Source organism: Notechis scutatus, chromosome 4, assembly GCF_049901735.1.
Source record: "Notechis scutatus isolate UNSWTSFEM ecotype Mainland chromosome 4, rNotScu1.2, whole genome shotgun sequence".
NCBI lineage: Eukaryota > Metazoa > Chordata > Lepidosauria > Squamata > Elapidae > Notechis > Notechis scutatus.
Genome location: NC_142012.1, coordinates 27,276,563 through 27,290,866, shown reverse-complemented (window position 1 = coordinate 27,290,866; position 14,304 = coordinate 27,276,563). Strand labels below are relative to the sequence as shown.

The 14,304-nt window shown below is 35.3% G+C and overlaps 1 protein-coding gene across 4 annotated transcripts in view; it reads right to left on the bottom strand.

The window, feature by feature from the left end:
• Positions 1-14,304, bottom strand: part of FBXW7 (F-box and WD repeat domain containing 7) — a 122,433-nt gene that overhangs the window by 22,392 nt on the left and 85,737 nt on the right. For 3 of the 4 annotated variants that reach the window (XM_026668751.2, XM_087963026.1, XM_026668754.2), the window contains 3 exons: positions 11,168-11,250; positions 8,068-8,209; positions 3,589-3,723 (listed from right to left, as the gene is read on the bottom strand). In XM_026668751.2, the coding sequence (XP_026524536.1) occupies positions 3,589-3,723; positions 8,068-8,209; positions 11,168-11,250 (360 nt within the window). Of the gene's footprint in view, positions 1-3,588; positions 3,724-8,067; positions 8,210-11,167; positions 11,251-13,848; positions 14,178-14,304 lie in introns of those variants that run through there. The other variant, XM_026668753.2, reaches the window with a different exon arrangement.

Below are 14,304 nucleotides of genomic sequence, written 5' to 3'. Positions count from 1 at the left end.
AGAAGAATATGTTAAAACTTATGATGTGGTATTCACTTAGTGACTTCAGATTCAATTAATGATCACTGCAAATATTGTAAAATCAGGCTTGGTTACATGGGTTCCTTGACTTATAACAGTAAGGCCTTCTGATGTAAATCTGATCGTAAGTGCAGTCGTAAATAAGGCTTACTTATAAAGGATGACAGTTGTATCAAATAAAAACCTTATTCCTAGCATGAAATCAAGGAACTCCTTCCTTATTTAAAAAGTCCCTCATATACACTTTACTATTTTATGTCTGGCTCTTCTGCATCCATGTTTGCTCTGACCCCAATAGCTATGCCAAGCCTTAAGCAGCATATAACTGTTACAAAATGCTACAGACTTAATATCTTGAATTACCCTGCTGTGATTGGATTAATATTTTGAAAAATCTCAAAATCATAAATGAATAATTTGAAGGTAAATGCTGTCAAGATCATGGATACTTATGCTAGCCCCTACTGTTTTTTTCTATTCTCTGGACCTCCTCTCCTTCCAAACTCTTTACCTGCCATAGGATTCACCTGTAAATTATTTTGTGCAACGAATCAATTTGTTGCATCTTCATGTATCTCTTTATGTGATACATGATGTTAAGGTCTACCTTGTATACCAGGGGTCCCCAACCCCCCCGGGCTGCAGCCCACTACCAGGCCATGGCCTATTTGCAATTGAGCCATGCAAACGGCAGGCTGGCATACGCGCACACATTCACACAACTCAACTTGCACAAGCCCAGGTGGGTGCACATGTGTGTGTGCCAGCCTGCCACTTGCACAAGTTGAGCTGCACTCGCACATGTGCGCTGACTCAGTTCACCTCTCCCCCCCCCTCCACTGGGCTGCCAAGCCGCAAAGGCTGGGGGCCGCTGCTGTATACAATAAATGTTGATTTTCTAAAGGCTACTACACCTTTTAAAAGAGTCAGCTTGATGTAGTAGCTAAGGCATGAAACAGAAACTGGAGGGCTGTGAGTTCTACTCCCATCTTAAGCACAAAACGAGTTGGCTGACCTCGGGGCTGCCACTCTCATTCGACTCTAGGAAGAAGACAATGGCAAGGTACTTCTGAAAAACTTTGCAAAGAAAACTCCAGGGACTTGTCCAGGCAGCTGCCAAGAGCAAAACAAAAACACCTAGCTTAAAAAAAACCCTCCAGATAAACCTCACCTGACTCTTGCTTGGGAAGCAGTTAGATAATTGGGTAATTGCTATGCTTAAAAAAAAGGCCCAAGGCTTCTATCAGGCTCCCAACACTGGCTATGGAACTGGTTAACTACTATAATAAGCTTTTCAAATGAGAACATATAATTGTTCTAAATCCAGTCTATTTACCCTCTCCGTTTCTCCTATGTCAAGACTACAACTTTGTCAAAGATCATGGAACACATATTTGGGAATTATTAATATTTCTCTCTATATTCAATTTGATCTTCATAATATGAGACAAGACAATGTTCCACCCCATAATTAAGTCTGAATCAGAATATTAGTTAAGCACTCCTCAAGCTGAATAACCAAATTGATGATATTGATGGGAAGCAGACAGTAAAGTTGGGAAGCAGAGTGGAATGCAGCAATCTGAATTACTTTAGGCCAAAATTATCATCTTTTTGCACCATAAAAGCTGCACTCTCTGTGCCTTCCTTTCCCTATGCACATTGCAACAAAACTTATAAGACCTCAAATATGTTTAGAATGTCCAATTTCCTGAAATATAGTACAGGTGATGGAAATGATTAAAAATACAGCCAACCAAACAACATCTATCCTGATAGGCTGAATGTGGCTGTTCAAAACTGGCTAATGTGTTTAATACATCCATCAAAACAGGAAGATATCCTGTTAAATGTGTTCATTAAAATTTGCCAAAAGATATTGGGATTGGGAGGGGAAAGGTGTTTGACAAAATAAGCTTACACTCAAAATTATACAGAATTCTCATGACATTTTTTCAACCCTACTTTCACAGATTGGCAAAAAAAATTAATTGAAGCATAAAGCATTCTTTGGAAAAATGGTCAACTAAAAAATTACTAAGATCTACTTGTCCACTTAATCTTTCCTTTCTAATTAATACTTAGGACATGTATTCCCTGTAACAACTTTACTGATATTCTTCAAATGCACACTAGACATCCTTCCATGAGAAAGGATTTTAGGTAAACTGAACATTTAATTTTTAGGCAAAAGATTTGAAAAAATAACAGCAGAGTGTTCTATTTAAGCAATATTATTTTAACTACAGAGAAGCTCAATCTAGCAATGATTTACATATTTTTGGGACTTTGCCAACTTTATCTATGGATTGGGTAGCATTCCCCCAGTCAGAGATAGCTCACAATATGTGTTTCTTTCCTAGTCAAGGAGCAAATGACCTCTTTGGTTAGGAAGGTCTTTTTATATATTCTTCTGATCTGATGGTCCAACTGCATCCTTTCCTGGATTGGGAGGCCTACTCATGATCACTCATGCCTTAGTCCCCTTCCATTAAAAGCACTGCAATATGTTCAACGTGAGACTATCCTTGGAAGACTCAAAAACTACAACTGTTACAGTATGGTTGGTGCCAGCTATAGCATGAGACTCTCCTGTAACGCTATTGCAAGTAGTCCTTGACTAACAATCATTTGTTTAGCAACCGTTCAAAGTTACAATGGTACTGAAAAAAATGACTAACAACTGTCCTCAAAAACTATGACCATTGCAGCACCCCCATGGTCACATGGTCAAAATTTAGACTCTTGGCAACTGGCATATATTTACAATGGTTGCAGCATCCCAGTCATTTGCAACCTTCCTAGCCAGCTTCTGACGAACAAAATCAAGGGAGAAGTTAGATTTGCTTAATGACTGCATGATTCACTTAACACCTGCAGTGATTTGCTTAACAACTGTGGCAAGCCAGTCATAAAATCTCACTTAACAACCTCCTTGGTTAAGAACTGAAATTCTGGTCCCAAATGAGGTTGTAAATTGAGGACTACCTGTGTACAAGTCATATTAGTTACTAGTAGGCTTGTGAATTCAAGGTGCTAACTGTTATCTAACATGCCCTGCATGATATAGAAGCAGGACTGGTTGCATCCTTATGTCTGCCCATTTGATAATACCCAACAAATTCAGCATGTTTTGGGTCTCATCTATTAAACAGTGTCAGCTCATGAAGTTTGCTGTCTCTGTCATTGTATATGCCCTCTGGAACATTTCCTTCAACATCTGCACAAACCCAATTTTATCTGCCTTTAATAATCTAAATTATTTTAAATTAGTTGTAAAGCTTCAAAAAACTACAAAAAAGACCATAACAAAACAACCTGGGACATACAGTAAGTTAGTCAATGAAATAAAGTCATTGGTCTGGCTAGTACTTTTATTTAAACTAAGAACTACATTATTAAATCACAGCAGTTTTCACCTTCCAAACTTTTTTTAACACCAATTAACAGTATTATGCTGAAAATATTGAGGACCGTATAATTAGCGAGGAAATGCTTAAAGGTGGAAAATGACAGATTATATAGTCAAACAGTACCCAGAGCCCAATATTAAATAAGGATCCTCACCTCTTTGGGGAGCAAGGAAATGAAATCTCTTTGAAACTGGGGTTCGATCACTTGCATCATATGCTTCACTTGAGTAGGTTCACAACTATCAATCAATTCATCTAAGGCAAGCAACTTCTCCGGTCCACTCCAGCTCTGAGAGATACAAAATTGCATTTACTTTTCATGCTATTGTGTCAATAAACTATACTTAGAAAATCTTTGTAACATTTGGAAACTGTTATAATGAACTGTTGAAGTTAAAAAAAATATTTATTCATATTTTATTTAATCATTTAAATTCACTGGTCACCTATCTCCAGTGGACTTAGGGTGGAGTACAATTAATAAACAAAAAAACAGCAAGAAATATTAAATCAACAGACATGCTAGACTGAAATTGCTAACAAATCACACCATATAAAACAGAAATATGTCAAATATCAACCCCAGGTTGGGACTAGAGCCAGATTTTCAAGGCTTTCTGGAACCCTAAGAAATATTACTTAAATTACTAAAAACTAACAGGTACATTTAAGAGAACCAATTTGGTATAGTGGTTAAGGAATAAGGCAGGCAAAAAAACAGGAGTCCATAGTTCTAGTCCCATCTTAAGCACAAAGCCAGATGATGACATTGGGCCAGTCAGTCTCTCTTAGCCCTGAGAAGAAGGCAAAGGCAAGCTACTTCTGAAATCTTGCCAAGAAAACTGCAGGAACTTGTCCAGATAGACACCAGAGTCAACACTGACTCGAAAGCACAAACGTAATAGTTATAGTTAGCAGAATGTAAGAAAAAACAGATGTGCAGTTATATAATTTAAAAAATAAATAAATAAAAAGAAAACAGATTAAAATATGAGTTTTTAGCAGTTATTTGCTGATAACCATGTGATCAAAGCTATACTCCTTTGTATTTTTGTATGATATCAACACAGATAACAAAGGAAGTGACTACCATTTTGACTTTTTTGAGAGCTACCCCCTAAATGTGGGTTAGACAGCATTACAATCAGATGGATTTGTAACTGGCTGACAAACCGCACTCATCATGTAATCCTTAATGGAACTGCATGTATACGGAGAGAAGCACGCAGTGGGGTACGGTACACAAGTTTCTGTCTTAGGACTAGTCTTCAACACCTTCATAAACCATTTAGATGAGGGGATAGAAGGGGAACTCATCAAATTTGCAAACGACACCAAGCTGGCAGGAATAGCCAACATTTTAGAACGGGGGGGGGGGTCAAACTCAAAGCCTGGGGGCCGGATCCGGTCCATGGGGTGCTCTGATCTGGCCCACAGATCCACCCTTGAAACAGCAAAGGACTGGCCTGTGATGCACCTGCCAGCGAAAATGGAGCTTGGGAAGACCGTGGCCAGCTCTCCTGAGCTCCATTTTTATGGCAGTGGGTTTCAGGAAGCCATCGCAGCCAGAAACGGAGCTTGGGAGCCTGTTTTCACTGGCAGAGTGCTCGGACCACCAGATGTGACCCCGACACAAGTAATGTTGAGCTGTCCATGCCCACCCTCACCCTCCAAGGTCAAATACAACCCTGATGCAGCCCTCAATGAAATCAAGTTTGACATTCCTGCTTTAGAAGATAGACTCAAGATCCAGAAGAATCTTGATAGACTCGAACACTGGGCCCTACAATTCAATGGTGAGAAAAGTATGGTTTATGACTTAGACAAGAAAAAACAAATGACCAGGTATAGAATAGGTGGTACCCAGCTGAATAGCAGTAACTGTGAGAGGGATCTAGAAATCCTGGTGAAAAAAACCCTTAAATATGAGCAAGCAGTGTGCTGCAGCTGCCAAAGCCAATGAAGTCCTAGGCTGTATCAACAGAGGGATAGAATCAAGATCATGTGAAGTATTAGTACCACTTTGTAAGACCACACTTGGAATACTGCATCCAGTTTTGGTCACCATGATATAAAAAAGATGTTGATATTCTGGAATGCAGAAAAGAACAATCGAGATAATTAGGGGACTGAATGTTAAAATTTATGAAGAACGGTTACAGGAACTGGATATATCTAATCTAACTAGGGCTGATTTGATAGCAGTCTTCCAATATCTAAGGGGCTATCACAAAGAAGAGTGGGTCATCCTATTTGCCAAAGCATCTGAAGGCAGGATAAGAATAGATGGAAATTTATCAGGGGGAAATCCAATCTAAAACTAAGGAGCAATTTCCTGACAGTGACAACAATTACTCAGTAAAATGGCTTGCCTCCAAAAGTTGAAGTTTTTAAGAAGAGACTGGATACTATACCATTTGTCCAAAATGGTATAGTGTCTCCTGCTTGAGCAGGGGATTGGACTAGAAGACCTCCAAGGTCCCTTGAAACTTTTTTTTTCTTTTCTATTATCAATTCCTGGAGTTAGTTAGCAAGGAAAAACGCCACACATTCAATCTTTAAAATGTACTTCCTTAAACATGAATCTGCAAATGATACTTATAAGCATAGATTACTATATTGTATTATGATTCAACAATCAAAAAGTATGATTTGAGATTCTGAATACGTAATTTGCTCACTGACTGCAAATAAGGTCATTCTTAAATGGACACAGAAAATAATTTCATGTTATTTAAATCCCTGATGGTTAAGTATTTTATATGCTTGTTTTGACTGTATGAAAATTCTGCTGACAATTAGCTGTCAAAATATCTGAAAGTGCAAGATATTACTGAAATTTCCTTATAATTAAATATATATTAATGATGGAATCCGCTCATCCCATCTTTACTCTAAAATAGGATTAACAATTAATAATCCTATTTAAAGTTTGCCACAATAAATCACTTTCGCTTCATGATTACCGAATTCTCTAATGTTCATTAAAGATAAACAATTATGCTTCTTTTGTATTATGGGAATTCTCTATACATTTTACAAATATCAGATATGCTTTTGCCAAATCTGACTCTGTCACTTAGTTCTGAACATCTCAGAAATGCTGGAGAGTTCCTCAATTTAAGCACCCAGGTTGCATTATATTCTGCTCACCCTAGAGATATATCTAGCAGATGTATGTTTTTCGGTATTTCTTCTTTGTTATATACCAGCCAGAACCTCGTGACACTTCACCTTTTAAAAAAATATATTTCAAGAGAGTTGCATTAAGATGAGATTTTTTGGAAGCAGAAATCCTACATGGAACATTTTCCAACATATTTAGGGAATCAAACGTTGCATGCAATTTTAATAATATGCATTTTTGTTCTTGAATAATATTCATGTTCATTGTTTGACTGTATATTTTTGAAAAGTATTTTGGAATTATATAATTCTTTTTCAAGAAATATTAATTTTGTTACTAATATTCACTCATTTTATAACAATTCAATGTAGCCTAATAAGGATGGTTGAATTTTAGAGCTTTTTAGGTTTCATGCTAGTAAATAGCTAATATGGTATATTACGTGCTGAACTAATATTTTTAAATATTCAATGGCAGTAACTACTGTATATTCAACTACACTAAAAAATGGAATTACAACATGCTAATTTCTATGGATGTTATTGCATTTAATCTTTTTTAAAACCAGTACTATACATAATGGTTACTATATGAAGTGGTTTATTTTTTAATATATGAAGTATTTCAAATTAGAAATAATCTTTTGTTTTAATTTATAATTAAGTTCTATAAAACTATCTTTTTTAATTATGTGCCATCAAGTCGGGGTTAATTCATAGCAACCACCTAAGATAGATTTTCTCCAGGACTATCTGTGTCTAACCTAATTTTTCAACAGTGCAACCATCACTAATGTAATTAAGTCCATCCACCTTGTTTTATACTTGGTACTGTGTCTTTAAACGTATTTAATTAATTTAATACATCCATACAGGATCAATTAAATAATGTGTACTGCATTATAATTTAATGTTTGACATTGAAATTTAATAAAAATAATCAAAGAGGCATGGTGGCTCAATGGCTTTAAAGATGCTGGAGAAGCTCTATGCTCTAGCGATTCAAGTCCTATTACTGCATGACGGAGTGAGCTCCCATCACTTGCCTCAACTCCTGCCATGCTAGCATTTTGATAGTATATAAATGCAGTGGGAAGATAACAGTGGTCGGTGTTTCACCACATGGTCTCCAATGCATTGAATTGTCATGCTGGCCACATGACTACAAAAATATCTTCAGGCAGAACTGACTCAATGGCCTAGAAACGGAGGTGAGCACTGTCTCCTAAAGACAGGTACAACTAGCAGACAAAACCCACAGGTTTAAAAGGTTTTAAAACCTTTTGTAAATGTTACCTTTACTTTATTATAATAAAAGGGCTGGGGGAAAAGAAAAAGAGCAGACTACACACAACACATAATTATTCATTTTCATTATTTCAGAAGAAGAGTAGAGAGAGAAAAGTGGTGTAACTTTATAGTGAAATGTTCTAAATTTGTTCTAATAGATTCACAAAAGGGTATTCTGAATTATTACAATTAGCTAGTTAAAGAAACTTATTATTACCTGAAACATTTTCAGCCATTCCTGAAGCCCAGTTGGTGGTTGGATAGATGTAATGCGACGCCGTTGCTGTCCTTGCCCATTGGCTGCTCTCAGATCTCCAAATGTAGTTGGTGTTGCTGAACAAGGCACAAGCCCAGTAGTGCTATGGCAGGAAGAATAATTCATTCAGATTCCAGAAATATTTATTTTTATTAAATATAACATTTCCTTTAGCAAGCTCAATTCTAATTATTTAAGCAAATTTCATTATTATTACCCATCTCCTTTACAAATTCAGTGTTTTGATATTTTATAAGGCTAGGAAACTTCCAAAAAGGCTGTATTTAAAACCTATAAAATTAAGAAAATGTGAGTCATGTTTAGCTTAATTTATTGAAGAAGGGATGTTATCCAAAAAGAGTAACGAGAAATCTGAAGTATTACTTTAGATGTTTCAAAGGGCTTACACTGATTCACTAGTATTTTTGAGCTTCAGTTACGTAGTCAAATTACTTTAAATCTCACAATCCCTGGTGTTAATATACCAGTTTATAGTCATCTGGGCATTGCAAGGTAATATGCTGAATCTTAGCCATAAAACCTCAACATGAATTCATGAGGAAAGTGCAAAGAAAAATAGAGCAAAAACACAGCCACTGGGAATTAAAGGGAGCAGCACTATACATAGGAAACTTGATTTTTCATAAACGAAACTAATATACCCCCCTCCAGACGCACACTGAAAAGCAATAAAACATTTGAAAATGTGTCAGGAAAAATTAGTATGTCCAGTTATCATGGAATGATGACTGTCACTGAAAACAGAATAGTAAAGACAGTAAGGAGTAAAATACTCTAGTTGAGCATTTTAGAGTTTAAAGTATGCTTGGAAAGACCGAGGACTGGGAAAAAGTAGAAGCATAATGCACAAATATTTTATTGCACTTTTACTTGTGAATAATTAATGTGCAAGTGGTACTGTGGCCGTTAGTTGACAATATCATTATGTAACTGGACCACTGACTAATTCAACTTTTCCTTTTTCCTTCTCCCCTGTATAGCTAGCCAAATCTGTTCTGGATTGTCCAGAAAATATAATTTTAGAATTATCTTTATATAAATATTATATTAATCAAAAATAAAAATAAAATTTTAATCATCTTCCAGGATAAAAGTACAGATAGTCCTCAACTTAGGACAAGTGAGCCCAAAATTTCTGTTAAGTAAGAGTTTTGCCCCATTTTATGACCTTGTCTCAGTTGTTAATTGAACCATTGCAACTGATAAGTTAGTAAACTCAGTTGTTAAGTGAATCTGGCTTCCCCATTGACTTTGCTTGTCAGGAGGTCGCAAAAGGTGATCACATGACCTTGGAACAGCATAAACCAGTTGCCAAGTATCTGAATTTTGATCGTGGGGATGCTGCAAAGGTTGTAAATGTGAAAACAGTGATAAATCACATTTTTCAGTGTCATTGTAACTTTGAATGGTCACTAAATGAACTGTTATAAGTTGAGGACTACGTATATTAAAAATTAGAGCTGGAAAAATATTCAAGTTTTAAAATAATTTTAACCTCTATAGTCTGTTGTTGATTACAAGCATATTTCATATGGATTTGCCTTTGAACAGACTAAATTATGAAAAATACTTAGCAAAATGTCTGAATAGAAATAATTTTTGAAATTCAAAGCTTGAATTCAGAGTTTTTCTAATCCATGCATTTATTGCTAACATACATTTGAATACTTAGCTGCTGACTTATTTGCTTCTCAGTTCTTCTGAGACTCAATTACTATAGGGCTAAATGTTAGAAAGAATTCAGGAAGTAGGGCTACGAAAAAAACTTCTGCTTCAAAAACTACAGTTAGGGAGACCAGAAGTCAAAAACACTCCAGTTGAAAGCAAAATTAGGAGCTAATGTCTAATAAGGGCATTACAAATTAAATTATTAAATTTTTCATAGATTTAAATCATAGATTTAGATTTCATACATTTCATACATTTTCTCTTAAGATTATAATAAGAATTCATTTATATTAACTATGGTATTATTTTCATTTGTCTAATAAAAATTCAAATAATTTTTGATTTCATGGATACAGGTTACTAAATGATGTGAAATCAATTCCAAATATTCCATCCGTAATTCAAATCCAAAAAGTAACATTGCCTCATAGTAACATTGTCTTCAAAAATGCATTGTTTTATAGGAATATCTATACTATCCCCACCCCCTGCCAAAAAAAACCCAGAAATAATTAGAACCAATTAGGCTAGAATGAAGGAGTTCTCATATTTTTAATGTTAACTTCAGTCTCAATGTAAGTCCAGAGTCACACTTTTGTACGCTGGGCAGTAATGCAAATATTTATCAAATTTATCTGCTGCCCATCCTGCAGTTCAGGAAACTCTTGAGTATGATAGATGATTTTTTTTTATTTCTTAAGAGTTAGCAGTGCTGAAAACATAATTGTGAATAACATATACATGAATGTATTTCAATTCATGAAGAATTTAGAAAAGAGTTTATATTTAAATAATAAATAGCCTGTTAAAGCAAGTTTTTACAGTGATGCAGATTTGTACATGACAAAATGCAGCAGAGCTGTATTTAGTTGTTATGGCAACCAGTTAGTAGTAAAGCTGAACTGAATGCACTGATACTGAAATTCCTGGCCAAAAGAAATTAAAGGGTTGATAAACTGACAAGGCTGGCTCATGATGAATGTATGTTGCTTTAATTTATAAATGGAACTCAACTCTGGTACGGTTATAATTCAATGAGTCAGGAAATATCATGCTGTTGCATGCAAGAATATTATGATTAGCATCAAGATATATTGTCAATTCTATATTCCAAACAATCCAGTAAACTGTTAAGTGTCCTGACCTGCATGTCTCCATGCAAAGAGTCTGCATGGAGACAGTGTTATTAAAGACTTGTAACCCATCATTTCTAATTCAGAATTAAAATATTTCTGTAGTTAGCACTTAAATGTCAAATTTCGGTCCTTTGCAGAGAACTGAATTTTGGTTTGAGTATAAACATGAAATAGGTGCCTGGACAGCATATGATAAAATATCTGAAAACAGATGACAGTTTATTACACCAAATTACCTTGTATATTCTGAGACTTTACAGGGTTTCTTTCCCAGTGAGAAAGAACGGACCTCCGAGCCATGGTCTAACTTTCTTTTCATCTGTAAAATGGGACAAGAGAAAAGATGTTAGCTTACTACCTTAAGGTAGAACTGTAATGAATAGTTTATATTACTTTAAAAAAAACCTTTTTATTAACCCCTTAGTCCCTTTGAATGACTACTCTGATTTATAGTTAAAAAAATACAACTGAAATAATTCCAACAGTCCAACAACCTTCTCTGCATAGTTATTAGGCTTCCAGAATATTTGCTATATTTATTTCTACAAGCTTATACATTATAATTTGTCTTCTATAATCTGGTTACATAGGTTTACAAGTACTAACTTTTTAAATTGCTCAGAATGAAAAAATGCATAAAAATAAAAAGGGAGATTAAGATGAGAACCATATTGCCTCCATTTTAATAACTTTCTGAAAAGGATTAAAATATGCTTATTCTTCCAGGCCTTGGAATGGGATAGTTATGGAAGTCTTATAGTTTTGTTTTAGTTTTTCAATCAGCTGTGTTTTTTCATATTTGTTTTTTTCTATTTCTTTTTAATTATAAGTTGTTCAGAGTTGAGAAGTCAGGTGGCCTACAACTGAATGAATAAATATATAAAAAGGTTCTTATATAATCACTTGAGAAACATTTTATGAAAAGGAATCAAGAACATTAATTCCTTTTCTATGAGATGCTCCTTGCATTTCTCACCGCTTTTGACAGATTTAATAAAACTATTCTTTACTAATGAGAATAATGAGAGGGAGTGTGAATGTATGAAGATTTGAGTCCAACTTCCAGAGATTTTGTTTTAAAGGTTTTGTTTTAAAAGTACATCTAACTGAAAAAGAAAATATACCCAGTAATCAATATATTGAGTCAAACGAATTATTAAATGTTAATATGGTCAGTGGTTTTTAGAAACTTCTAGGCAAGCAATTGAAATTAAAACTGTATGCAATAATTTTATAACATAGTTTCATTACTGTATGAAATTGCTTAGAACAGGTTTATTAAAATCTATTTATAATGCAAACTTTTCAAATTTGACCAATGCAGCCATAACTTGCTACACTGGCAAAGTAACATAGCATACATGTTTGAGCAGAATGATAAATATAGAATTTAACAAATTTTATTATTGTAGATTTTTTAACACAATAAATGTTTTAAATAATTTCTATCATACCAATACTAATTTTCATATTGGTTTTGGTAATGCCCAAGGTACACTGCCTTTCAAAGCAAATTATGTTTTTCCCCTATTAAATGGATATACATTGAGCTGGTGGTACTGGTGCTTTGGTAACAAAATTTTGATAACAAAAATACAGTAAAATTTTCCAAGGCTTTAAAGTGTACTTATGGGCTTCCACCCAATGTATTACATTTGGTTTTGGACAACATTGCTCTGCATATTCATTTCACTTTCTCAGCATTGAAGCTGTTCTTATAGTTAAGCTATCTGTATGGCTCATATGGAGCAGAACTCCGCATGTTACCAAACAAAACTAAAAACCAAAATGAGAAAACAACCTCCTTTTACAAGCATGCCTCTTCTTTAAAACAAGACACAGAATAACAGAAACCATATTTTTAGCCCTGTGTAGGAGAATATGGAAACCACTGAAAAAGGATTCCTCATATTACTATCTCCCAACCCCAAATTAACATTAACATGTTTATTCAGGAAAAATGTTTTCAATCTTTAATTTGATTTTCCTAAGGGGTAGGCATGATAAAAAATGGCGTTCACAGAAAAAAAAAATCATTCTTCAGGCAAATTTTGGGAGTCAAGAGGTGTAACATAAACTCCCCCGTTAAACACAACTTCATTGTCTCAGAAGTACAGGATATATTCAAAACAGTTTCTATAGTTGTCAAAGAATGTTATCAAAGTCTTATTTGCTCAATATTTGTATTATAAACTTTTTCTATCTCTATTTAATCTAGACTGTGAAATATGCAGTAGCTCTGCAATGCACACTGTATTAAAAAAAGATCGTAATAAATTATCATACATCATCATTTAAAGAAGTTTATTGCCTTTAGAATAATCTAATGCAGAGTTACTACATAATGTAAAACATAATACTCATGAAAACATTTGAATCTTATAGCAAAATATTATGTAGCATTAGCATTATTATTTGAAAGAACAGATCCTGTAGCCTGTTTTCTGCATGCTACTGGGCATGCACCAGGCACATCTTTAAAATTCCTCCCTGATGCAAATATATATAGAAACATAAGAATTATTTGTTTCAAGGGCAGCAGCATTAATAAAATAAAAATACTTTTGGGAAGACAATATGCAAAAGAGAATACGGAGGGAAGGTCTACTTTAAAAAAAAAGCTTGAAGTGCTGAGCTGAATGTGAAGACCCATTTCAGTCGAAGGTAAATAATCTTTTCCTGGTTTCTCATGCCGATTTTAAAATAAAAGCATTTCGCATCTCACGGAGCCTTTTCGCTGTTTGCCTTTATCCAGCACACAGAATTTTAAGCATCCAGCCACCCACTAAGAGGAGGAGGGAGGGAAAACCACGGAGATACTGCAGCCATCTACAATGATAGGGATTTTTCCTCCCTTCCCCTTCTCCCTAACATACAGAATAATAATGCCTCTTTCGAAAGCGCGCGAGTTACTTACTTTGTAAAAAATCATTTTTAAAGTGCCGTAGAAGCCCATGTTGTCGGTATTTTTCCCCTTTAGAGATTCTGTGCCCCCAAGTATCCGGCTGCTTGGTAGTCGTTGGCAATATAAACCTTTTTCAGGTAGATATGTCACAGACTCTAATGTGGACATGCTCGGACACGTCAGAAAAGGAAGACTGGGCAACGGAACCAGCAGCCAAACTCCACTGCGAACGAGAAGGAGGCTCGCGATCCAACAGCTTCGCCCGGCACACATACATACGTATGCAGGGGCTTGTCGGAGAAGAACTTGAGGGAATAATGAGATCGGGAGGGAAGATTATTGGAGGAGCCTCTGCCCAGTCAAAGCCTTAACTGAACGGATTCCTCCCTCAGCGGCGCAGGGAGATCGGATTACATCTTCCCTCACGCTGAGAATGGTGCAGTCCAAGTTTCAGCAATGCAGACTGCA